Here is a 23,775-nt window from a genome sequence, read left to right as displayed (position 1 = left end):
AGATTTTTGAGGGGAAGAACCACAAGCAACATAACTTGCCAGTTTTGGCAATATTGTTTTTAATTTATTGCACCAATGTGTAAGACTATGTTGTAGTGTGTGTGTTTTTGAGGCCTTGTGTGTGATGTCTGTGGGCAAAGTTTGGTTTTTCAGCAACAGTGAATGGTTTTGAGTGTAGAGCTTCATTTTGACCTGAAAATACGATGTCTGGGAAATTGGGTGAGACGTTATGGATTTGTGTTTACTGTTTTGAGAATATGAGGCATAGTTTCAAGAAGTGTGTTTAAGCAATCGAGAAAAACTGTAACAGACCTTCCATTTCTGTCATCACGATTCTAATGATTTTTAAAAAAAAACTAATATCACTTCCTGGGGGTGCATATATATTTAATAGAGTAACTGGATTTCCATCTATATTGCCCCTTATCATAATATATCTACCCTCTTTATCACAAATTTCAAATGTTTTTTCAAAATTTAATTTGTTCGAAATAAGAATAGCAACTCCCCTCCTATGCCCTGATTTGTACGAAGAAAAACCTACATTAATAAAACCCATTCTCTCTAATTTGTTATGTTCCTCATCATTTAAATGAGTTTCCTGAAGATATACAACATGGGCCTGTTCTTTCTTCATTTTAGATAGAATTTTACTGCGTTTAATCGGATTTAATAGCCCATTCACATTAAAAGAAATAAACTTTACCTGATCTCTGGCCATATGTTATCCATCAGTATATGACTAGAATTAACAAAACCAAGCTTAACTGATCTACTCCCTAAACAATTAACAAAAAAAATCACATGAAAAATCGAACTAGAATGGTATGGTTCCAAGGCAGGGGTCTTAAACAACTGACCCTGAACAAAGCTAGAAATAAAGTCTAGCAATGGGGGGAAATCTATCCCACCTTTTGGCAAGGGGCCCCCACTACAGCCCATGAAATAGTAACTAAAACAATTTGAAGCGAACATGAAAAAAGTCCCTATTCCTCCTTTATATATTTTCTTGTTTCAGTTGGGAAAAAGAGGACAAACGCAAAGAAAAAAAAAAGCTAGTTTAAACACATTTCAATTATATATTCGGACGAAAATTGCTCGTTGTATTTCAATTTCAATTTCAATTTCAAAAAACTTTATTTGTCCCCGAGGGGCAATTTAAAAGGCATAGAGGAGCAACGCACACAAATAACGGTAGTAACATTAGACGCAACAGATGACACACAGACACACAATAAACTATGAACATAATAAATGACTAAAAGTACAGAGGCAATAATATGCATGATGATGAAATTGGAAAAAAAAGTGGGGGGGGGGGGGGGGAGTGAGAGACTCAGATCTGAGGAGGTCTGGATTGTAAGGGGGAGGGGCAGATGGGAGTGTGAGGTGATAATGGTGGGTTTGGGGGGGTGTCAGGAGTTCAAAAGAAGGACAGCTTTAGGAACAAAGGTGGCTCTCCTCCTCTGTGTCCTGCAACCGGGACAACGGAGCCGGCGTTTGGAGGGGAGCCACTCAAAGGCAGAGTTCAGCGGGTGTGAGGGTTCTTTAATGATCTTGAGTGCTAGCCTGTGTGTCTGCTGGTCACAGATGTGTGATAAAGATCTCAAGGGCAGACCAGTAATCTTAGAACACACGTTGACAGTGCTCTGTAGCCGATTTCTGTGCTGTGTGCTGGTGGAATGGAACCAGCAGCTGATGAAGAATGAGATGACATTCTCTATGAAGGAATAGTAAAAGGACCGTAAAATGTCTTTCCTGACTCCAAAGGAATTCAGTTTCCTAAGGAGGTATTGCCGCTGATGACACTTCCTGAGAATCTCCTCTGTGTTGGAGGAGAATTTCAGCAGATGGTCAAAGATGGTGCCCAGATATTTATACTCCTGGACTAGCTCCACTGGTTTACCATGGATGATGGTGGTAACTGCTGCAGCCAGGTCCCTCTGTTTGTTGGTGTAAGTCACCACCATCTCCTTGGTTTTACTGACGTTTAGTTCCAGACATGAGGTGTCACACCAGTCCGCAAACTTCTGCAGAGCCTGACCATGGTTGTGTGAGGGGCCTGACAGCAGAGTCATCAGCGTACTTCACCAGATGGCAGTTGGGCTGTGTGGTTCTGCAGTCATCCGTGTATAAGATGAAGAGCAGAGGAGACAGCATGCATCCTTGGGGTGACCCGGTAGGGGTGTAACGAAGGTCAGAGAGAGTATTGTTTACCAGTACTCTCTGTGATCTGTTGGTCAGAAAGTCCAATATCCACAGGATTAACTGGTTGTCCAGATGAAAGTTGAATGAGAGTTTAGTAGCCAGGATGTGGGGTTGCAGAGTGTTGAAAGCTGAGGAAAAGTCAGCAAACAAGAGTCTAACTGATGAGTTAGGCTGCTCCAGATGTTTATGCATGGTGTCTATAATGAATGATTTTGCGTCTTCAACACCTCTGTCTGTGCGATATGCAAATTGAAGCAGGTCCATATGGGGGTTAGTTGTTCTGAAGATGTGCTGTTTTATGACCCTCTCCATGGCTTTCATCACTAGAGAGGTGAGAGCCAAGGGCCGAAGATCATTCAGAGCTTTGGTTATACTTTTTTTGGGAATGGGGATAACTGTGGAATGTTTCCAGAGGCAGGGTACTATGCTGCTGTCCATAGAGCTCTGGAACAAGGTCTGGAATACGCCACCTAGTTGCTGAGCACAGTGCCGCAGGACTCGGCTGCAGATGTCTGGGCCGGGTGCGCTTCTCTCTGTAGTCCTCTTAAGGGCATTAACTACATCCAGAGTGTTGAAGGTGAATGCAGAGTTGTCTGATTTAAGTGAGGATCTTAAACTCTGGAGCTGAGTGGAGTTGTCTGACTCAAACCTGGTGTAAAAGGAGTTGAGGTCATCAGGGAGGGATGTGGCACTGCTGCCCTCCACATGGATGGTTCTGGGACTGAAGACAGCTGTGTTCACAGAGGCCATGGTTTTCAGTCCCTGCCAAGCAGAGCGAAGGTTCCCCTCTAAAAAATTCTGCTCCACTTTGTTTTTATACTTCAGTTTTGCCATTTTAATTGCTAGTTTGACTTCTCTGTTGATTTCCTTCTTGTCTGATTCAGAGCCAGTAAAGAAAATCCTTTTCTTTTTGTTTAGTATTTCCTTGAGCTCTTTGGTGATCCAAGGTTTATTGTTGGGAAAGATGGTGACTGTTTTTGATGGGATGATATTGTCAACGCAGAAGGAGATGTATGATGATCAGCCGAGCCGAGAGGGGGAAGGGGAATAGATCTGTATGCATCCTGGACTGAACCATAGCATTTGTCCAGAATCTTCCCCATGCGGGTGGTACATGTGATGTACTGATAGAATCCTTTGAGGGACTTGTCAAGCGAACAGTGATTGAAGTCTCCCAAAATGAGTTTGGGGGAGTCCGGTGATAACTGTTCAAATTGATTTAGAGTGTTGACGATGTGCTCCGTATGTAAAGTTCTATTTAGCCCACCAGCTCTCTGAGATTAGTAAATCATGACTCCTCTGGGTGAGGTGAGGTATGTCTTCTGAAACCTCGCAGTCTCTCTCTGATGCCTCGCTCTCGCTCCTCTCTCCTTCCCTGTTAACCTGCTCTGTCCACTATGTTCCAGGCTGTGCGGGACAGCTGTTCAGCCAGGCTTTCTCTCGGTGCAATTACGCTGACGGGCAGACCTCTATCTTTCATATCTGTTGTCGCCTCTTCCGCCGTGTGGTACAGCTTTATCCCTTCTTTGTAGAAGACTCGTAGTTTAGCAGGGAACGGAGTTTGGAATCGAATATTTCTCTCCTTTAACACGCACTTTGCTTCAAAGTAGTCCCTACGTTTTTGTAAGACTGCAGGAGAATAGTCGTGATCGAAATATATTAGTCTCTCATTCATCAACACCCTCTTCTTTCCCCAAGCTTTGCGTAAAATCTCGTCTTTGATTTTGTAGTAGAGAAATCTAATCACAATGGACCGCGGCTTATCGTTTCTGTCCTCGGAAGTCCTCGGGCCGAGCACCCGGTGCGCACTCTCAATGCCGAGATCAGTGGTTGGGGGAATTTCCAGCGTGTCCCGTAATAGCTTTTCCACAAATTTTTCCGTAGACGACCCCTCCGTTCCTTCTGGAATATTGTATACCCTCATATTCTTCCGTCGAGATCTCCCTTCCTGATCAAGTAGTTTGCTTTCTTGCTATTTCATCACTTTTATCATCTTGCTTAGCACTTGCTCCATATTTTCAACACGGTCTTCCACTTTTTCTATTCGCGTCTCCACCTCCCCTATCTTATGATTAACAGTAGCGAGCTCAGTTTTAATATCGTTTAATTGTTGTTTTGTGTCTTTCCGAAAGTCCCGTATCTCTTCCAACACTTTCGCTAAGCTTGCTATGTCCTGAGGGGAGTTAGCATTAGCCCCATCACCGCTCGTCGTATTTTCTGCACTTAACGACTCATCAGTTGTGTCTTTTTTATTTCCATCCCTTTTCTCCATTCTGGCCTCACTTATCAAATCAACTGTTATCGAGTAATTTTATATTTGACTATATTATGAGGCGAAGAATATATTATTACCGGAGGAGCTATTCCTCTAGGCTGCCATTCTAGGTGGTGACGTCACCGGAACCCCCCCTAGCTGCCTTTTCTGTTTTTCTGTTTCTGTTCCATTGTGTGGGTGGAAGCTAAGTGGGCAGAAGTGGAGGGGGGGGGCGGGCGCTGACAAACACCTGGGTGCTCCTACTCCGAGCGAGACAAATACAACAGGCCTCGCAGCGGGAAGGACAATGCTGCCCCCAGAGACAGACCCAGTGCCAGGAAGAAGGCCATCAGGGCTCCTGCGGTCTCCCCATCTTTGGGCTCCACCATCCTGGGGGCAGAAGGGGGGTAAGAAAGGAACAGACACAAGAGACCACTCTTAAACCCCCGAACCCTACAATCTGTACCCCTCCCACCCCACATGCTCTCCCCACCGCTCCAAAAAAATAATAATAATAATTGATACTTTATTGATCCTCCCTCAACTTGCTCTTTTGGTGTGATTTGTCTCAAAATTTGATTAGTTTGTCATCTTTACCTATACAATATCTCAGCAAAGTCTGAAGAAGATCTGTCAAACACTTTTTGCCAACATGTCAACAAGAAAGTATCTGTGGTGGAGGATCACTCCTAAAACCATTTGTATTCCTTAAATATCCCGTCGTAAGTAGAAGCTGTAGACCATGAAGGTAACTCACTGTGGAGCGTAGGTCATAGACAGACACATACAGTATCCACTGGAGATGGAGAAGAGCATCATGATTACAGTGAAGGCTGCATCATGGGAGATGAGCACTGGCAGGTATCTGTGGCCTGGCACATTGCAAAGCATGAGCAATGGGATGAATGCCAGCCGTGCTATCACCAGCACTGGGAACAGGGGGCTCTCCTTGGGAGGCTGAGTGGGAAATGTGAGGTAGGAGAGGGTTTGTGATTGTCCAGTTAGCTGATCTGAGCAGACACAGACAACCTATGCATGATTATAACCTAGACGAAGGTCACCCACCCACTTAACGCAGAAGGTTAGACTCCGGCCAGTGAAATCCATTACATTAAAGGTGAGGAAGCAGCATACCGGTGTGAAGTATGATTCTGAGGTAGAGAGTGATCAAGCAGTGAGAAGGTTGAATCAGCATCAGACTGAAGGTTCCACACCTGACATGTCACAAGATTTTCTCCAAGGTACAGACATACCCCAGGTCCCACTAAATTTGGTCTTCACATCTGCGGTGACAGCAGGGAACACAGACAGGGTGACTGTGAACACAAATGTCACGCAGAATGCCATCACCCAAATCTGCAGAGAGAGAGAGAGAGACTCTCAGCCACCTGAATGGGGAAGACTGCCGAAGACAGGGGCATAAATAAACACATGGTTTACATTTTTGGCTTGATTACATCAGCATTTATAGATGTTACATACTTTCTGTCTATGACTTGCTAAATACATGTTTACTACAACACTACTGAATTCATTCTTAGGTTTCCTGTAAAAATTAAATGAAAAGTAATGAAAGTGGTGACTATTTAAAAATAATAATTGTTCTCTGTGGTATGGATTCCCAGCTTTTTGATGTACTAGAGAATTATTCAGCGATCGCATAAGATTAATCACTTTAATTTTTTTTCAGATGCAAACAGAAGGTATGAAGATGAGGGGTTGTAACGTTTTGAAAAATGTATAGTTTATTTTGGGAAATTAAGCAACCCCTCTGCAAAAACCCCAGTGCTTCAGAGCCACAGACTGGTACCAGTCTTCAGGTCGGTTGAGAGGCCCTACCCTATACTGCTTGGAATACCCGAAACATTTGACCCAAGCCAAACAATTAAATGGAATGCTATCAAATACTGGCATAGTGTATGTAAACTTCTGACCCACTGGAATTGTGAAATAATGTCTCTAAACAATTGTTGGAATAATTATTTTTGTCTTGCACAAAATATATGTTCTAACAGACTTAGAAAAATTATAGTTTGCTAATATGAAATCTGTGAAGTGGTAAAATTATTTCAATGACTTAACTTAAGTCTATGCAACTTCCGAACTTTAACTGTCTGGACCCCACTACCCTGTACCGGATATGCGGTTTGAAGAGCGATGGACAGAAGTTGACCTTTAGGTACCTTCTTCAAGATGTCCTTAACAGAAGACTTCTTGTCACAGCTGGTCTGTAGCGGCTGCAGGGTGAGCAGGGTTTGCTGTGTGTCACATGTTATGGCATCAGGGTGTGGTGCACCACTGTCAGCCACCAGGAGGGATGGAACGGAGTCTTCCACCTGCCCATCCTCTGCCACACATCACAGAAGGTCCTCTTAGTCCACTGTATGCTGCTCTCTTCCTTTGCATTATGCATAGTTAAAGTGCTAAAGCTAATTATAGCTAATCTATTTTCAGTTTTGCGACTGAAAAGTGTATGATTTCAGGGTGAACTGAACTAAGTGATGCAGCCACAGCTCCTGTGGGCTGAAGGATTCTGCGTCAGTATTGAACTGACTGCAATAAACCAGAATTTCCATCCATCCACTCATCCTATTCCTGGTAACAAAGGCAGCAGTCTTAGTAGAGATGTTCAAATCTTCCTCTCCCCAGTAACGTCCTCCAGCTTCTCCGGAGGGATACCAAGGTGTTCCCAAGCTGGCCGAGAGAGATTTAATCTATCCAGCTTGTCCTTGGTTTGCTCTGGGGTCTCCTCCCATGTTCGAAGCACCACCCCAGGAAGGCCCCCAGAAGCCCTGATATCCACCTCAGCTGGTTCCTTTTCATGTGGAGGAGCAGCAACTCTAGTGTGAGCCCCTCCGAAATGTCCAATCTCATGGCAAGTGGTGAACAGGTCGGCGCAGGCGATTAATTCGCTTTTGCATTCACACAGACAGTGGAGAACCACACAGCGCTTGTGAAAGGTACTGGATGGGTGAATACTACATAACAAAAGAGCACTTGTCATAAAAATAAGTGCAATTGTAAAGTGTTTTTCGGCTTGAAACAAAATGAGTTACATTGCTGGTTTGCACAAAAAAAAAAATCTTTTGCTCTCTTGCCTTTCGATTGAAAAGTGCATTGCTAAATATGCGTACTAAAGTCAATCTGGTATCCTTATCTCTGCACCAATACACCTCCAAGCAGAATTTTTCTGAATTAAGTCTCGAAATTATTTTTATGTGATATTGACCAATTCAGGGTATTGGGACAGTTCTTAGTTTCTCCTCCATGTTGTTAAGCAGTTTGGTTTCCAAGCTGCCAAACCAATCCGTCCCAAACCAAAAATTATCCCCATCCCAAAAAAGTCTGACATAACCTGCCTCAATGATTACACAGGGCCTAAATTCCAGGTGGCCTGAGACAAGGCCGAGCCTGGTACGAGAGGCACCAAAGGGGGGTTACACACACAAACACACACACACAGATAACAAGGGAGCCCAGCACTCCAACTTTTATTGCCCAAAGATTTATGGACCTACAGACAAGCAGAGTGGACTTCACGGACAGGGGTCCCTCGACTTGGCACACAACCCCCTCCACATACACTCTGCCTTACATACCACTCACCCAACAGACCAAAACCCTAAAGGAAATTTCATTTAAGTTTGGCTTTTGTATACCCTGTATATTGATTTACTCACGACTACTAGTCTCAATATACAGATAGGTTATGTTTGTATGTGTCCTTAGACAATCTTAGTGTTTTGTGTGCTACCCTTATAACCATGTTCACGGAGTATCACCTATTTCACCCCTTTGCACTTGAACACATATAAATTTAAATAAATAGATAGGTATAGCTACCATTGTGTGTATGTTCTCATGGTATACCAGAAGAATCTGGAAAGTGAGTGTAACCAATGTGTCCTAACTTTTAGAGAGTCTGCTTTGTTAAACCCCCCCCCTTCTCCTCCAACATTCCTTTGTGGTCCTTATCTGATCTTGGTGGACGGTTACCAAGTTTCTTTGTTTCTACCATGCTATGTTAAAAGAACTGAATTTAGGTGTATCTTATCCATTCTGGAGAAGATGAATTGGCACAAGCCACACCAAACAAAATATGTTGTTTCCAGATGTGCAACTTATATTGATATTACCACAAACTAACGGCCACGCCTATCTATGGATAAGATGTGCTGTTTGTAATATGAATATTTGATGCACAAAGTGTAACATCTGTTGAGGTGCAACCCAAAACACCTGTATCCTACACTGATGTGAATCAGTCACATAGATAAAATAATGAATTGTTTAATCAATTAATACAGATGATATGAGGTATGTACCTGTGAAGCTGGTATGGCATGTTTGGTGTCAAACTGATTGTTAATCACCCCTGATTCCAAATCTGGCCAGTGATTACCATAAAAGTGGATGTATCAAAAGTTATAACAGCTTAATGAAAATCATCAGTAAAGGGAGAATCAGTCGGGCCATAAATCCCAAAAGGACTGATACAGACCCCCTTCCGAAAGCCCGCTAAATGGATGGCCAGCCATTGGGCCAGGAGTCGAATTCCTGGTCATCCCTATTCATGAACTTTAGACCATAAAAATCTAGCACCTCAGAACAAAGGGGCGCAGAGAATAACCGCCAGCCCGAAGGAGAACATCAGCCGGGGCAAACAGATCATCAAGCGCAGAAAAGACCATCAGCCTGGGAGAAGAGAAGCCCACAAGAACCCTCCGGTGAAGGCCCAGCTGAACAGAGAACAGCACCCAAGACAAAGCTTCACCAGGAGAGAGAATCTAAAGGGACTCCACTCCACTGCTCCAAACGCCGCGCCTTCCTGAGTGCCATCAGCTCAGCAGCTCTGCCATCAACTGCCAAGACCCCCCCCCCCCACTCTTCAACCAAGTAAACCAACTTCCTTTCATTCTAACAACTTAAGCTGTTCTGTTAACCTGCTATAAGACTTTAGGGTCATGTTTCCACAAACTGTGCTTGCTTTGCAGAACAGTATTTCCCATTTAAGGTTACTCATTTAAATCCGGTCATTGCATTTTCATAATTACATCTTTGTTTTATTCTGTTATTTCGTGTTTGTTGTTTGTGTTAGGTGTAATGTCTGTCTTATGTTAGTTGTAGTGTTAGCTAGGAATAAATGCATGTCTTTTACACAACTTTAGCCTCTGTCATTGAGTGTTCCACACTAAGTCCCTGCCTCTGTGCGATCTTGCTACACGCTCTGAACCTCAAACTCGCCTGAAACATCGCGAGACTCTCTCTCATCGGCCGTGAGGGGGGCTTCGCTAACAATTGTTTACATTACCTGGTGACGCAGCTCAGTGGACGAGCCTTCTAACCCAGGTTACTAAGTGATACTGGTAATTAGTGAATCCCGTTTAAGTCTCACATTAACAGACTCACGGGGATACCGCAATCGAGTTTGGAGGAGCCGACCATTCGGCATAACAATTGATTAATAATCAGCATTAAATAATAATTAATTAAACTTTAATTAATTCAAACATATTGGTGGAGATATTAAAATTTACCTGAGCTAATAATTCCTACACATCACATCAAGGCCTGCCTTGCCCCTCCTTCGATACCAACCAGCTTGCCTACAGATCAAACTGGTCCACTGATGATGCCATCACCACAGCCCTCCACACTGTGCTGAACTACCTCAAACACCCTGGAAACTATGTAAGAATGCTCTTCAAAGAATACAGCTCGGTTTTTAATAAATCATCCCGGATTTCCTGCTGAGGAAACTGCTGGACCGAAACCCCTCCACAACCTGTACCTGGGTAAGAAACTTCCTCACAAACCAGCCCCAGTCCATTAGATATCACTCCTGTCTCCTCCTCACTCAAACCTATGACTGCACTCCCACCTATCCCACCAATACCATCATTAAATTCGCACAGTGATAGGGCAATATCAGTCTTCAGTAATCACAAAAACCAGTGCAATAATAATAATCCTTTTTATTTATCTTATTCATCCAAAGTATTTATATTTACTAGCTGCCTCCTATGGCCGGATGTTTTTACATTTGCATATACAGTATATATATATATATATATTCCTACATACATATTCCTGCTATGCAGTGTGAAAGCAACACACAACAGTGGCCAGGAGCTACAAAAGCTCCAGGTTGAGACAGGGACCAGGTTATGGAGGTTCAGTGTGAAAGCTCCTTATAAGTAGACCCACACCTGTCCAGCACCTATAACCCAGGGCAGGTGGAACAGAGTCCAGGCCCTCTCTAGGAGCTTGGTTCCAGAGCCCATGCTGTGCATTGAGGTAAGCCAGACTATATCTAGATGGTATCTTGTTACCACCAGCTCAGGCTCCTTTCCCACCAAAGAGATTTTGTTCCATGTTCCTAAAACAACTTTCAGTAACCAAGGATCAGTACGTCAAGGCCCCTGCCTTTGACTACCACCCAATCCACATAGCACCGGACCTCCATGCCCCCCCCACCCCCCCCCACCCCCCTTGCAGGTGGACCCACAGGAGAGAAGAAAACCTGTTATGATATCATAAGGTATGAAGAAGCATAATGCTTTCTTATAAGATTGAAACTAAACCAACATGTAATTTAGGTAAGAGATGTCAGAGTCTGCACAGCTTCAGGCAGATACCCAGTGTGTATAGAACAACACTGAGCTTCTGGTAACAGGAAAGCAGCCAAAAGCCATTTGGGACTCACCTCTGGGGAGCAGCTCCACAGCGACCTCCAGCTCATAGCTCATCTTCTTGTTTAAGTAGAACTGGGCAAACTCCTGTAAAAATAAAACATGTCTACACACTATTCAGAACACTTTCCACTGGCTAGACTTTAGGATCTTTTTCATAATGTGATGACCCCTACATCCATGGGTCTAGCCAGAGATACTGGGGAGGACCTATAGGGAACAGGGCTTCAGGACTCTGTGATAGGCTTACTCACTAAACGTGGGAGCGTGACGTAGCACATAAGGTTCACTAGGGTCCCCACACATGGAGTGATGAAGTAACCTAGTGCTGCTGTCTCTCTCTCTGCTTTGCCTGTTCACACAGAGGGAGACAAACACAGGCAAGAATCTGGGGTAGTGTTTCCTGTTTTCTGGCAACTTCATTTTTTGTTTGTTGTTGAACTGACAGTACTCACTTGCAATTGCCAGCACCATGGCCAATGCAGCAAAGGTACCGGCCAGCCCCTGACCGCTCATGAATATGGAGCTGTACTTTCGAGGGAGGAGGCCCACCAGGCCAAAGAGACTCCCCTGCATCACCGCCCCGAACGCTGGGTACAGACAGATGATAGTCATAAATACAGTCATGCACAGACAGAGCACCACTATACACACTGTGCTGCATTCGCAAATGGGGAAGGCAGAACGCACAGTTAATGAACCAGATGGTTGCCATGGTAACTGAAAAGAACTGGTCCTCCTCCATGGGTACCTTGACCAGAACGGCAGTGAGGATGAAGAAAAGAAGGATGAAGACCAGACTTCCACCGATCCGAACCTTTTCCGAAACCCTGCATATTCAGAAAACAAACAAAACTGCACTACACAGACTACATGTCCTGCAACTATATACTTCTAATTCTTGGGACACCTATAATTAGTGGGATTTCAACAACTGTGGTATTCAAAACACAGCAAGAACAAGTGCTAGTTGTGACAGATTATATTCATCCATCCATCCATTAAATCCGAGATTATATTCATTTATTGCACATTCCACTTACATCCCAATTTGCATATTTTTTCCACACCAATTAGATGGTTAACTGTACATCTTTGTGTTTTTAAAATATCATTTATATTATCAAATATTCTTTATACGTATAAATATTAAAATGTATTTATCATTTGTGCTATAACCAACGTTTTTCTTGACCTAACAGTAAGAGACACACCAATGGTAACTACCATGTACTCATACAGATACACACTGACCCCAATTTTATAAAAATTCCTTCTGCTACCATTAAACAGAGTTGCTTCAGTTTTGGTGTGATTTATCTCAAAATTTGAACAGATCCATATCTTCAACCATACATTATATGTCTGCAAGGTTTGAAAAAGATGAAAAAAGAACTTTTAGAGTTATTTTGATCGCAAGGCCAAATGTCTTCTTCATTTTTGGAGGATTTTGTCTGAAAATGTCTCAAAATTTGAACAGGTCCATAAAGGTTGGAAAATCTGTGAAATACTTTTTGATTTATTGTGCAAAGGGGATCGGCCACAGCAGTGGATCAGTCCAAAAATCATATGTACTGTATTAGCCCAAATATAAGACGGTGTTTTTTTTCCCCAAAAAAGCAAATCCAAAAAACTGGGTAAGTCTTATATTCAAGGCCTAGGATTCAAATGTCATTAAACAAATACAACAGTAGATGGTATAAATGATTCACCTCCTGGTTAAAGGTGGCCACATACTTCAAATGGAGTTGATGGAATTGAAGTTGTTTTAGCAATACAACGTCGTATGAGCAGTGCCCATGATTAGCTGACATAATGTGACATTGCAAGGTTGGTCAGCAGGACTAATTATGCAGCTAAAAGTGGTCACATACTTCAAACATAGTTGACAGAATCAAGATTATTTTAGTGATACAGTGTTGTATGAGCAGTAATCCCACCCACTGTCCATGATTGGCTGACATAATATGATGTCACAGGGTTGGTCAGCAGGAATAATTATGCAGTTCCTGGCATGCTTTGCACCATAAGTGTCTTTAAATTAATATGTGCATTCATGCATTTTAATTGTGAATGTCATACCTGTAATGTTGGATTCCCTGTCTGTCCTGCTGCTTGTATTAAACCGATAGTGGCCATTAATAAAGGGAGTAACCTTCATTTTAAAAAAAGCTGTCATCTCCTTTATTAAAATGGCTCAAGCACTCACCACAACATGTTTTATTTGACCTCTTTATGTGGGTCTGCTGCATGAAAAACATTCTGCGCCTTCTTGTGTTGTGGAGTTTTTAATATTGACTATCGATCATTTACCCCCTAAATAATACATTTCTTTATTGGAATGTTTTTTTGTTTGATACACTTATTATAATGTGTAGCCTGTTGCTGTTCTATAACAGTGAAATGGGTATCTGCTTATTTGTTCTTTTTAAAGTGAAAGTATTTTTCTTTGTAAAGATAAGATATGGTATTGCAAAAACTTTCCTCCAGAAATAGTTATGGAAAAAGTTGGTGGGGGGGTCGTCATATATTCAGGCCAATAACGTATAGCTCATCCAGGAACGCAATGATCTGATATATAACAGATAAAGTATGTTAATATCACACTGGATTACACCTCAAGAGATGGGGGGTTCAAATCCCAGTTCTGCTCTATTTTCAGAGTTGCAGGTACCCCCAGTGTTTGTGTGGGTTAATTACATTGAATTGATTACACTAAGATGATTCATGTAATGTGGGAATTTGCCCTGACAGGTCAAGTTCAAGGTCAATTTCATTTATAAAGCACATTTAAAATAACCAAGGTTGACCAAACTGATGAACAATCAAATCAGTTCAGATATAATAATAAATATATAAATGTAGATAAATGAAATATAAAATAATAAAATGAATAAGATAGACTCCAGGTTTACTGTAACCTAATACTGCATCGGTGCTTATGGAAGATGGAGGAAGTGTGTAAATACCACTGATACAGGAAGGAGTTCAACAGGGTAAACAGGAGCAGTGGCAACTGGGATAGCAGAGTCATCCAGTTTTTGAAGTAGTACTCTTTGCGCACAATGGCAGTGCTATTGCTCCATTCAGACTTGTTAAGTCGGTTTTCAAAGTACTGCAAAATAGAAACAACACTAATCAGCTTCAAAGACAGACTGCATTAAAGCTGTAACTATTACTGCTGTCAACAGCTAATGCAGAAACTATCCATTCAGCTAGGCTAGCATATCTGTTCAGAAATCGGGACCAATAAGTCTTGATCGGCTGTCTCCCAGTGGCCATCCCTCCCAAACTCAACGGTCATCTGAAACTTGTTCCAAATGCAGAAAAACCACACTTATTATAATTTCCAGCATTACAAGATTATTAGTTGGTTCATTAGACTATTGTTGCTAATCAAGCTAAGTTTTAAGTATCTAGCATAGGGCTGAACGATTTATCGATTTCAAATCGAAATTTGAAAACAACGCGATTAGCAAATCGCAAAGGCTGTGATTTAGGACATACGTCATACAGCACGTCGGACCCAGGGTTTTAAACTGTCGTAAGAATAGTTTTCCAAACTCATACCGTGCTCCCCATAGATATATATATATAGATATTTGAGGAGAACTTAACTAATAGCTCAGAGTCGTTAAAATCTTATCTAGCTCTGATTTAAAGGAACCCAGGGTTTTAGCTTCCGCTACACTAGCAGGAAGACTATTCCATACTCTAACTACACACTGTGTAAAGAAGTGCTTCCTCAAATTCTTTTAAAAATGTTCTCCCATGTTGACTTACTATCTTCAAATTGGACATACCATTAAAGCAGTTACGAAAAAGTTCCATGGCAGAAGCGTTCCCAGTCCAAAGATAAAGAAAATGATGCCCATCAGGCAGCCCCTGTCAAGGGAAAGAGGTCAGATCACCTGGACCTGCTCCTATCACACTGCATGTCTGGGTTATATTTCCCAGTGAGGGTGCTGGAGGCTGCATGCTGACCTGTCCACAGGCGTGTTTCCTGGGGTCCCCATGGGCTCTCAGTGTAACACTATTCCTGGAACACAAAGAGAACGACACCTTCATCTCCAACCCACTTCAAAAATGATTGACTGTCACAAGAAAAAGTGGCAAGCCTTGCAAGAACATTTAATTCATATGTGCAGAGTAAAATAGTAATCTTTGACCTCATCATTGTGACACAGAGAAGAACCATGAGTTGATGCAAAAATCAGTCAAATTAAATTCAGTTAAAATAAGAAACAGTACTTACATGGACCCAACACATTCACTAAACAAAACTACTGGTAGATATATTATAATAATTTTATATTATTGTTACCTTATAGCATGAAATTATATTAAAATGTAGCTATTTCACTAAATACAAAATTAATTGTTAGTTACACTGCAAGTATCACAACTTAAGATATTCATTGGAAGTAATTTAGATACATTTTTCTAAAGAAATAAGAGGAGCTCATAAATAGAATGGCTGTTTTGGCAGCATTTTATTCACTGTACCAGAATGGTGACACTCTTTGTTACAACAACCAATGAGCAACAAGTGAACTGTACAATAAAAATTCAAAACAGCAGCGACTCAGCAGTGACCCAGTGTCTACCCCCAGGAAGGATGCTGAGGTACTAAGGATGAGCTACACCTGGGCTGCAACAGTTATGCGTCATGGCTAATTGTGTCATGCTGAAAAGCATGCTTTTCCACTGTGTAGGAAAATAAGGAATTAACTCCTAAAAAAAATCAGATTAAAATTTCTCCTTTTGTGTACTTTCTGGATGAAGGAATTAAGGCAACCCTTTTCACGGTGTTCTGTACTGACTAATATAACACATATAAATGTCCCCAGTGCTGGCCCTAGGTGAGATACAGCTGAGTTCCCCCCTCCCGCCAGAGCAGCAGATAACAAATTTTGTCAGTTCATATTAAAAAAACATTTCAGTAGTACAGGGTTTCAGGCCGCTAACTGGCTAACTATTTAGCTAGCTTCTGTTTCAGAAACAGTGAAATACTGTATTAAAAATAGTGTAAATAATTCCATTCAATTCAGTTCAATTCAATTTATTTTAATAGTGGCAGAGTCTTGCAGTGGTTAGCACTGATGCCTCACAGAACAAGAACAAGTTACAGGTACATTGGAATGCTTCTCTTCACCTATAACCCGCAATGTAAAGACTAAGCATACGATTACATTTATCAAAACTGGTCACAAAAATGCAACATTTTATACAGAGTAATGCTACATTTCATATTTTATTTAAAAAATGTAAACACCTATCGGGCATAATATAAATAGATCAGCCATATCACAAAAACCACCTGCGTAATATTGGGTACGTCCTCCTTGTGCTGCCAAAACAGAGGAGGAATGGACTCTACAAGATATCTGAAGGTGTCCTGTGGTATCTGGCACCAAGACTGTAGCAGCAGATCCATTAAGTCTGGTGTTTTGTGAGGTGGGGCCTCCATGGATCGGACTTGATTTTGCAGTATATCCGACAGATACTTGATCGAATTGTAATCTGGGGGATTTGGAGGCCAAGTCAAGACCTTGAACTCTTTTTCATGTTCCTCAAACACTGCTGAACAATTTTTACAGTGTGGCAAGGTGCATTATCCTGCTGAAAGAGGCCACTGCCATTGTGAAATACTGTTGCCATGAAGGGTGGTACTTGGTCAGTAACAATGTTTAGTTAGGTAGTATGTGTCAAAACAACATCCACCCAGGACCCAAGGTTTCCCAGCAGAACATTGCCCAGAGCATCACAACTGCCTCTGCCAGCTTGCCTTCTTCCCATATAGTGCATCCTGGTGCCATTTCCTCCCCAGGTAAAAGATGCACACACACCCGGCCGTCTACATGAAGTAACAGATAACATGACTAATCAGAGGAGGCCACCTTCTGCCACTGCTCTGTGGTCCAGTTCTGATGCTTCCATGTCCACTGTAGGTGTTTTCAGCATTGGACAGGAGTTAGCATGGGCACTTTGACCGGTCTACAGCTACACAGACCATTACGCAGCAAGCTGTGACACACTGTGTGTTCTGACACCTTTCTATCATAGCCAGCATTATTGTTTTCAGCAATTAGTGCTGCAGTAGCTCTCCTGTGGGATCAGACCAAACGGGCTAGCCTTCACTCCCCATGCATATCAGTGAGCCTTGGGAACCCATGACCTCATCATTGGTTCACTGGGTGGACCATTTTTGGTAGATACTGAGCACTACATACTGGGAACACCCCAGAAGACCTGCTGTTTTGGAGATGCTCTTTAGCCCTTATCAAAGTCACTCAGATCCTTATGCTTGCCCATTTTTCCTGCTTCTAATACAATAAACATCAAGACCTGACTGTTCACTTGCCCAATAATAGACAATAATAGCACCCTTGACTGGTGCCACTGCAACGAGATAATCAATGTTATTCACTTCACATGTCAGTGATTTTAATGTTATAGGTGATCGCAGTATGAAAAATCAGAAGAAATACCTCTGGTTGTGTTCCGTGACATTATTTACACTAGTTTTAATATTTCATTGCTTTTCTTCTTTTCACAATACGTGCAAACACAAAACACAATCCATCAAGTAAATACATATCCATTTATTAATTGTGGTTCAGAAACGTAATACACTGGGGTCAAGCTATACACGCATGTATAGCTAAACACACAAGTAACTGGAACAGATCTGGGCAAACACATTTACATAAAGCGCAGACACAGCACAAGTATTTACAACAGCTACACACAGGGGGTATTTACACAACTTGTGAGCATGCTGGGAAATTCTAATTAGTGGAACCATCTCACCGGCACAACAATCATTTTCGCACAAGATAATCAAGGTATTGAGCACACTTCTATGAACATGGAGCGGCGAACACAGCTCATAAAATTCAACTTCAATCTTAGAATATCTTACAAAGACTTTCGTGTAACACCGTGATAAAGCCCCATATTTGAGATTTTTGAATGTTGGCATGTGCACTTCACATGTATTTACAGTCAGGTGCCCTGTGTGGCCATAAATAGAGAAAAGGGTGTAACTACTAGGATGTTACAGTAATGTTTGTAGCTCACAGAAAATGCATATGGTGTCACACCCCAATCGTGCCGATCCTCCTGTGCCACGCCCCTCTCGTTAACCTCATGTGGATTCCCAGTGTTTAACTGTTTTGAGTTGTCCTTATTAGTTTGCTGTATTTAAGTCCACGTCAGAGTTTGTTTCTCCAGTTCTGTCATTGTAGTGTATTGTATCGTATTGTTATGTGCTTTATCTCTGGATGCCTCTCCGTTGGCCCATTAAATCCCTTTTTGCTCCAGCCTTGATGTCCTTGGCCTGTTTCCCTGGTTTGTGTGCTATGATACATGATAGAACTCGCAAAGAAGACACCTCAGATGATGCAGGAGGAATACCTCAGCATAATGCATTGGCTTGATCAGCCCTAAGTCCGGGATGATCCCCTGCTTCGGGCTCTAGCCTACCGGTGCAGGGACGAGAGATGTCCCTGCCCGGAGATGCGCACCTGGCCGGGCAGGTACTGTACATGAAAATTTGCGGCAGCTGAGACACGGGGTGGCTGAGGCGAACTTAAAATGGGAAGCCGCAGCCCGTTGATTGGCTTACGGTCCACTGGCGGAATTACCAGAGGTGCTCCAGACTTCGCCACCAGCAACAGTAAGCGGGAAGAAGAAAAAGCGCACAGGACAAAGGCAGGAAGACGCACAGGAGGTCTGCCAGGTGGCTCTCTCTCTCCACTGCTTCCCCTGCCGGGTGTCGGAAAGATCCCCTCCCGATACTGCCTGTCCCGACCATCCGCCCGCCGCTTCACTGCCCACATCGGCAGCACGCCCTTTTTCCATTTGGGATGCTATCCCGTGGGTTCCCCGGTTCCGGAAGTGGAAGGTGCCCGCTACCGGGGCACGAACCCCGACTCCGCCCCCCCGTGGTACCTGTGCCGGCTATTCTCGCAATGCCCCCCGTGGTTCCTGTGCCGGCTGTTCCTGCAACGCCCCCGTGGTTCCTGTGCCTCCTGCAGTGCCCCCCACGGTTCCCATGCCTGCGGCTCCAGCTCTGCCTCCTGCTTCGTCGCCCGAGGTCCCTGCGCCTCCTGCTTCGTCGCCCGAGGTCCCTGCGCCTCCTGCTTTGTCGCCCGAGGTCCCTGCGCCTCCTGCTACGTCGCCAGAGGTCCCTGCCCAGTCTCCTGTGGTTCCTGAGCCGGCGGCTGATGTCCTGTCCCCAGTGATTCCTGCTTCATTCCCCGAGGTTCCTGCTCGGTTCCCGGATCCCTTCCCCAAGGACATCCCTGATCCCCTGGACCCTACTCCCGTGCCCCTGGTCCCAGTCCCTGAAGAGGTCCCGATCTGTCAAACCATCGTTCCTCCTCCCTTAGTGGAGATGGAGGAGTAGCTTGAATGGGACCCCTCAGGGATAACCCTGACCTCCCCAGTGACTCCTCCACCATCACCCCAGCATGGCAGATCCCAGCTGGGTCCCCGCCTCTCAGTCTCCCAGAAAGGGAGGGGACACATGCGCCGGGGTCGGGTCCTGCCCACCCTGCCCCCTGGCTTGCCTTAGCTTCCCCTGGCTGTGGTTCGGCGGTCGCCTGTGGGGCCTCTGGCTCCAGCTCGGCAGTCGCCTTCAGTCCCCCTGGCTTCGGCTCGGCAATCGCCTCCAGTTCCACCTGCGGCGCCTCTGTATCTGTCTGCGTTCCCTGTGGTTTGTTTGCTGTAGGAGTTGTTCTCTTTGTGCCTGTTCTGTGTGTGTGTGTTCCCTGTGCCCTGTTGATTTTTTTTGCTTTCGTCTTCCAGGTCCTGTGTCCCCGGGCCCATTCCTCCGCTCCCCTGGGGCGCACCCGGTGTGCGTGCCTTTTGGGGGGGGTTCTGACACACCCTGATCATGCCGATCCTCCTGTGCCACGCCCCCCTCGTTAACCTCATGTGGATTCCCAGTGTTTAGCAGCTGTTGTTGACTACTGTAATGCCCTCCTTTCTGGTTGCCTGTCTGGTTCCTTACATAAACCTCAGCTGGTACAGAATGCAGCAGCCAGAGTTCTCACAAACACTAAGAAATTTGATCACATCACACCAGTCTTATCCTCCCTTCATTGGTTACCAGTTAAGTCTCGGATTGACTATAAAATACTGCTATTAACCTATAAAGCACTGAATGGCCTTGCACCAGAATACCTTAGTGATCTGCTGACCACATACAATCCCCCACACTTGCTTCGGTCTCAAGGTGCGGAATATCTGTTAGTACCTAGGGTAGAAAGAGCTACGGCAGGCTGCAGAGCTTTCTCCGATAGGGTTCCTCAGCTGTGGAATGGTCTTCCACTGGATGTGCGGGTTTCAGGCTCACTCTCAATATTCAAGTCTAGACTAAAAACACACCTATTTAGTTTAGCTTAAAGGGACACTAGTTCTAGTTCTAGCTAGCTTCTCACTCCCAGTTAAACCTATAGTGTGAGGTGTAGAGCTGGGTGGGGATCAGTGCCATTGGCTTTGGATAAACTGAATTGACAGTGCTGTCACTCTAGCTTCACAATTGCTTGTGGGATTGGAGTGCTGACATTTCAGGGACTCCCCATGCCTGCATTCCCACCTGCCTCTCCCTACTACTTATGCTGCCATAGCCATATCTGCCGGAGCATTGCACTTCATATTGCACTCATCTACCTTTTAGCACTGCCTATAGTCTCCCTTACTTTGACTAATTGCATTTATTTCCCCTACTTCTCCTGGGGGGTGCTGCCTGGAGACCTCAATCTATCAAGATGTCCAGCACACCCTGCTACATGTGACGTTGCCACTACCAATGACGTCTGTGCATCCAGCTCACCGTTCTGCCTGTGTCATCTTCCATGTATGACCCGCTCCCTGCCTTCTGGCTGCCTGGCGATTGGAGGGAGCTGTGGCACCGACTTGCCATCTATCCCCTGCTCCCCGTTTGTGTCTCAGATTTAACTGTATTTGACTCTCCCTGCCGGCCCCTGGAGGATGGGCTCCCCCTTTGAGTCTGGTCCCTCCCAAGGTTTCTTCCTTCTAGGGAGTTTTTCCTTGCCACTGTCGACCTATGGCTTACTCACTGGGGGCTTTGGGTGGGGATGCTGTAAAGCGCTTTGAGATAATGTAATGTTGTGATAATGCGCTATACAAAAATAAATTTGTTGATGTTGTTGTTTTGAGTTGTCCTTATTAGTTTGGTGTATTTAAGTCCACGTCAGTTTGTTTCCATAGTTCTGCCATTGTAGTGTAGTATATCGTGTTATGTGCTTTGTCTCTGGATGCCTCTCCGTTGGCCCATTCAATCCCTTTTTGCTACAGCTTTGATGTCCTTAGCCTGTTTCCTCGGTTCATGTGCTACGATACATGACATGGAGCTTTAGGTTTACAGTAACTATTTTACTGTTACTGTTTTACTTCAAAATAAAATGCGGTAATGGCACATAATTTACACCTAGTCCAACTTAAAATGATTTTCTTATGTTTCACAAGTTAATGTCTACATTACATTTACATTTTGGGTAGAGTAAAATATGTTGTTGGTCTTGTTTTATGTCTATCTACAAGTTGGCCATCACAGAAAGAGTAATAGGTTATTTCTAGTACAACACTTGGTGTTCTTCTCTTCAATGAAAGTAGAAGACTTCTTCATGCATTGTGGGAAAATGCTGAGAAATGGCCTGTCAAATTACGCTTATGTGTAAATTATCTCAAGCAATTTAAAAATATGATGATTTTAAAGTTTGCTTACTTGACAGTGGTACAGGAAAAGTTCACCAAATTTTGAATGGTAATAATGTAGAACATTGACTGTTTTGGAAGTCTTTTAAACATGTTTTCAACTATATTTGCTTGCAATATACAGTACTTGATGCAAATTGCATTTCTGTTGCATTCCAAGGATCTGCAGTACTGCATTCAGTACATGCATAAATTCCAAACCACCAAGTAGCAAATATTTAAAAAATAATGATCCAAACAGAAATTAGGTTTGATTTAATAAAATTACTTCAGTAAAATGCGCAACAGATCACACAAGTCTCAAAGATTTAATGGAAATAATTTGCCACTGCTTAGAGTCTGACATTAGACTCTATTTATACTGTTGATATTATTCATATCATACCCATCAATATACCCTATTACTGCTACTTGTCATACTGCTGCCATTTTTATTTGTTTGTTTGTTCGTTTATTTGTCTGACTGTCTTTCCGTCTATTTCGGTCTCGTATTTACATTTTCTTTGCTAAATCTCTGTATATGCAAGTAAGAATTTCATTGCATTTTAGTACATCCTGATCCTGTACTTCATACACATAACAATAAATCTTGAACCATTTAGCTATGCGCGATCTGACACCGTAATGTTATGTCTATGTGTGCGCCACACATTTTGAGCACGGATAGGTTGGCCGTGTATCGGCAAAGCGCCTTTGTTTTACGGGCACCGGCCACGGTTTGTTTATCTAATTAACCTTATTCTGAGGTCTAAAACGGGAAGAAGAGACGACTTAAAGGCGTCTCAACTGTTCGCGCTGATTATGAAGAGCTGCGCTAAAATTAGCATTTCTTCGGAAAACATTCTGATAACATCAATACGAAGCTAAATGGCTGGGGTAAAATACCCCAAAGTAGGTCTCCAGACAAAACTTTAGGAAGGGCGTCTGCTGTGTCGATCTCCTGAACTGAGTGTCGACTTTCGAGGAAGTTTGTAAAACTGACAATCGAAAACGGCAGTAAACTAAAATAAGATTATATATAAAATCTGATGCGACATAAAACTCGGCGATTAATGATTAACGTGTATCACTGATGCGTATAATTTTACTGAAATGTAAATAGACGTCTCGGTTCGTAACATATCATGATCACCTCGATCACCTTTAAATACGGAAATGAATAAAAGTGGGTACAGTTTAATCGGCCATGTTTACAGTGACGGTGCTAATACAGCATTACTGATCAGCTAGCATTAATTAAATAAACGCAAACAGTACTAACCTTCACGAAGAACCTCCCAAAAATGTTATGTGTACACCTTTCGTTTCAACATCACATCCACATTTCCCGAAACGTCGACACGTCCATTCAGCACATGTACCCGACGTGGCTGTTTATCATTTAAAGCTGCATGTCTGTTTATTTCCCATGAAGTGATGTGTGGCAATTTATCTGATAATCTTTCAGTCCAGACGATGGAAGGTGCTTTTGAAATTAATGCTGTATGCTTTTGATATACGATCGATGTAACTTCCGTTATTCAAATAAATGGGTATGGAAAATCGGTGATGAATGGACAGAATGAACAGTATGTTGTGCGGAATATTCTAGCCTGGGGTCAAGCCATCTCCACAAATAGTTTGCGGGTGCGCGAATACTACGTGTTTGCAGTAGTAAGTTGATTGGATCTTGTAATTGAAAGATGGCCCCACTGAGGTACCCTAAGCAAGGTACTGCTCCCTGGGTGCTGAATTAGCTGCCCCCTGCTATTTCACGATGTCATATAGGGGTTAAATGCAAACATACATACTATGTGTGGATGGCTTGACTGTAGTCAAAAAATACTGATGTTCATGAACAACCTACTGTATTACTGTGTCTTTTTTTACATC

At 43.2% G+C, this 23,775-nt stretch overlaps 1 protein-coding gene across 2 annotated transcripts; it reads right to left on the bottom strand.

Annotated features, from left to right (window-relative positions):
- Positions 1-1,112: 1,112 nt before the first annotated feature.
- Positions 1,113-23,472, bottom strand: LOC111851633 (equilibrative nucleoside transporter 2-like). Of its 2 annotated transcripts, XM_023826709.2 has the most exons (13): positions 23,165-23,470; positions 15,139-15,193; positions 14,958-15,039; positions 14,124-14,269; positions 11,845-11,984; positions 11,610-11,744; positions 11,409-11,506; positions 11,169-11,241; positions 6,646-6,809; positions 5,716-5,818; positions 5,528-5,613; positions 5,220-5,419; positions 1,113-4,852 (listed from the first exon to the last, which is right to left on the bottom strand). In XM_023826709.2, the coding sequence occupies exons 2-13, from the start codon at positions 15,168-15,170 to the stop codon at positions 4,723-4,725; spliced, it is 1,389 nt and encodes a 462-aa protein (XP_023682477.1). In that variant the 5' UTR covers positions 15,171-15,193; positions 23,165-23,470; the 3' UTR covers positions 1,113-4,722. The 2 variants fall into 2 exon arrangements, with proteins under 2 accessions (XP_023682477.1, XP_072573266.1); XM_072717165.1 differs by lacking the exons at positions 14,124-14,269; positions 14,958-15,039 and having other exon boundaries at positions 23,165-23,472.
- Positions 23,473-23,775: the final 303 nt, after the last annotated feature.

This window comes from Paramormyrops kingsleyae, chromosome 10, assembly GCF_048594095.1.
Source record: "Paramormyrops kingsleyae isolate MSU_618 chromosome 10, PKINGS_0.4, whole genome shotgun sequence".
Taxonomy (NCBI): domain Eukaryota; kingdom Metazoa; phylum Chordata; class Actinopteri; order Osteoglossiformes; family Mormyridae; genus Paramormyrops; species Paramormyrops kingsleyae.
This window is presented reverse-complemented; position numbering and strand designations above follow the sequence as displayed.

What these genes read in the sequence shown, in the direction of transcription:
- LOC111851633 (XM_023826709.2), bottom strand. Translation starts at nt 15,170, where the DNA reads ATGGGGACCCCAGGAAACACGCCTGTGGACAG. An exon ending in CATGGTGCTGGCAATTGCAA is followed by an intron (nt 11,507 to 11,609) that starts GTGAGTACTGTC and finishes CTGTGTGAACAG; the next exon opens with GCAAAGCAGAGAGAGAGACA. An exon ending in TTAAGGACATCTTGAAGAAG is followed by an intron (nt 5,819 to 6,645) that starts GTACCTAAAGGT and finishes CTCTCTCTGCAG; the next exon opens with ATTTGGGTGATGGCATTCTG.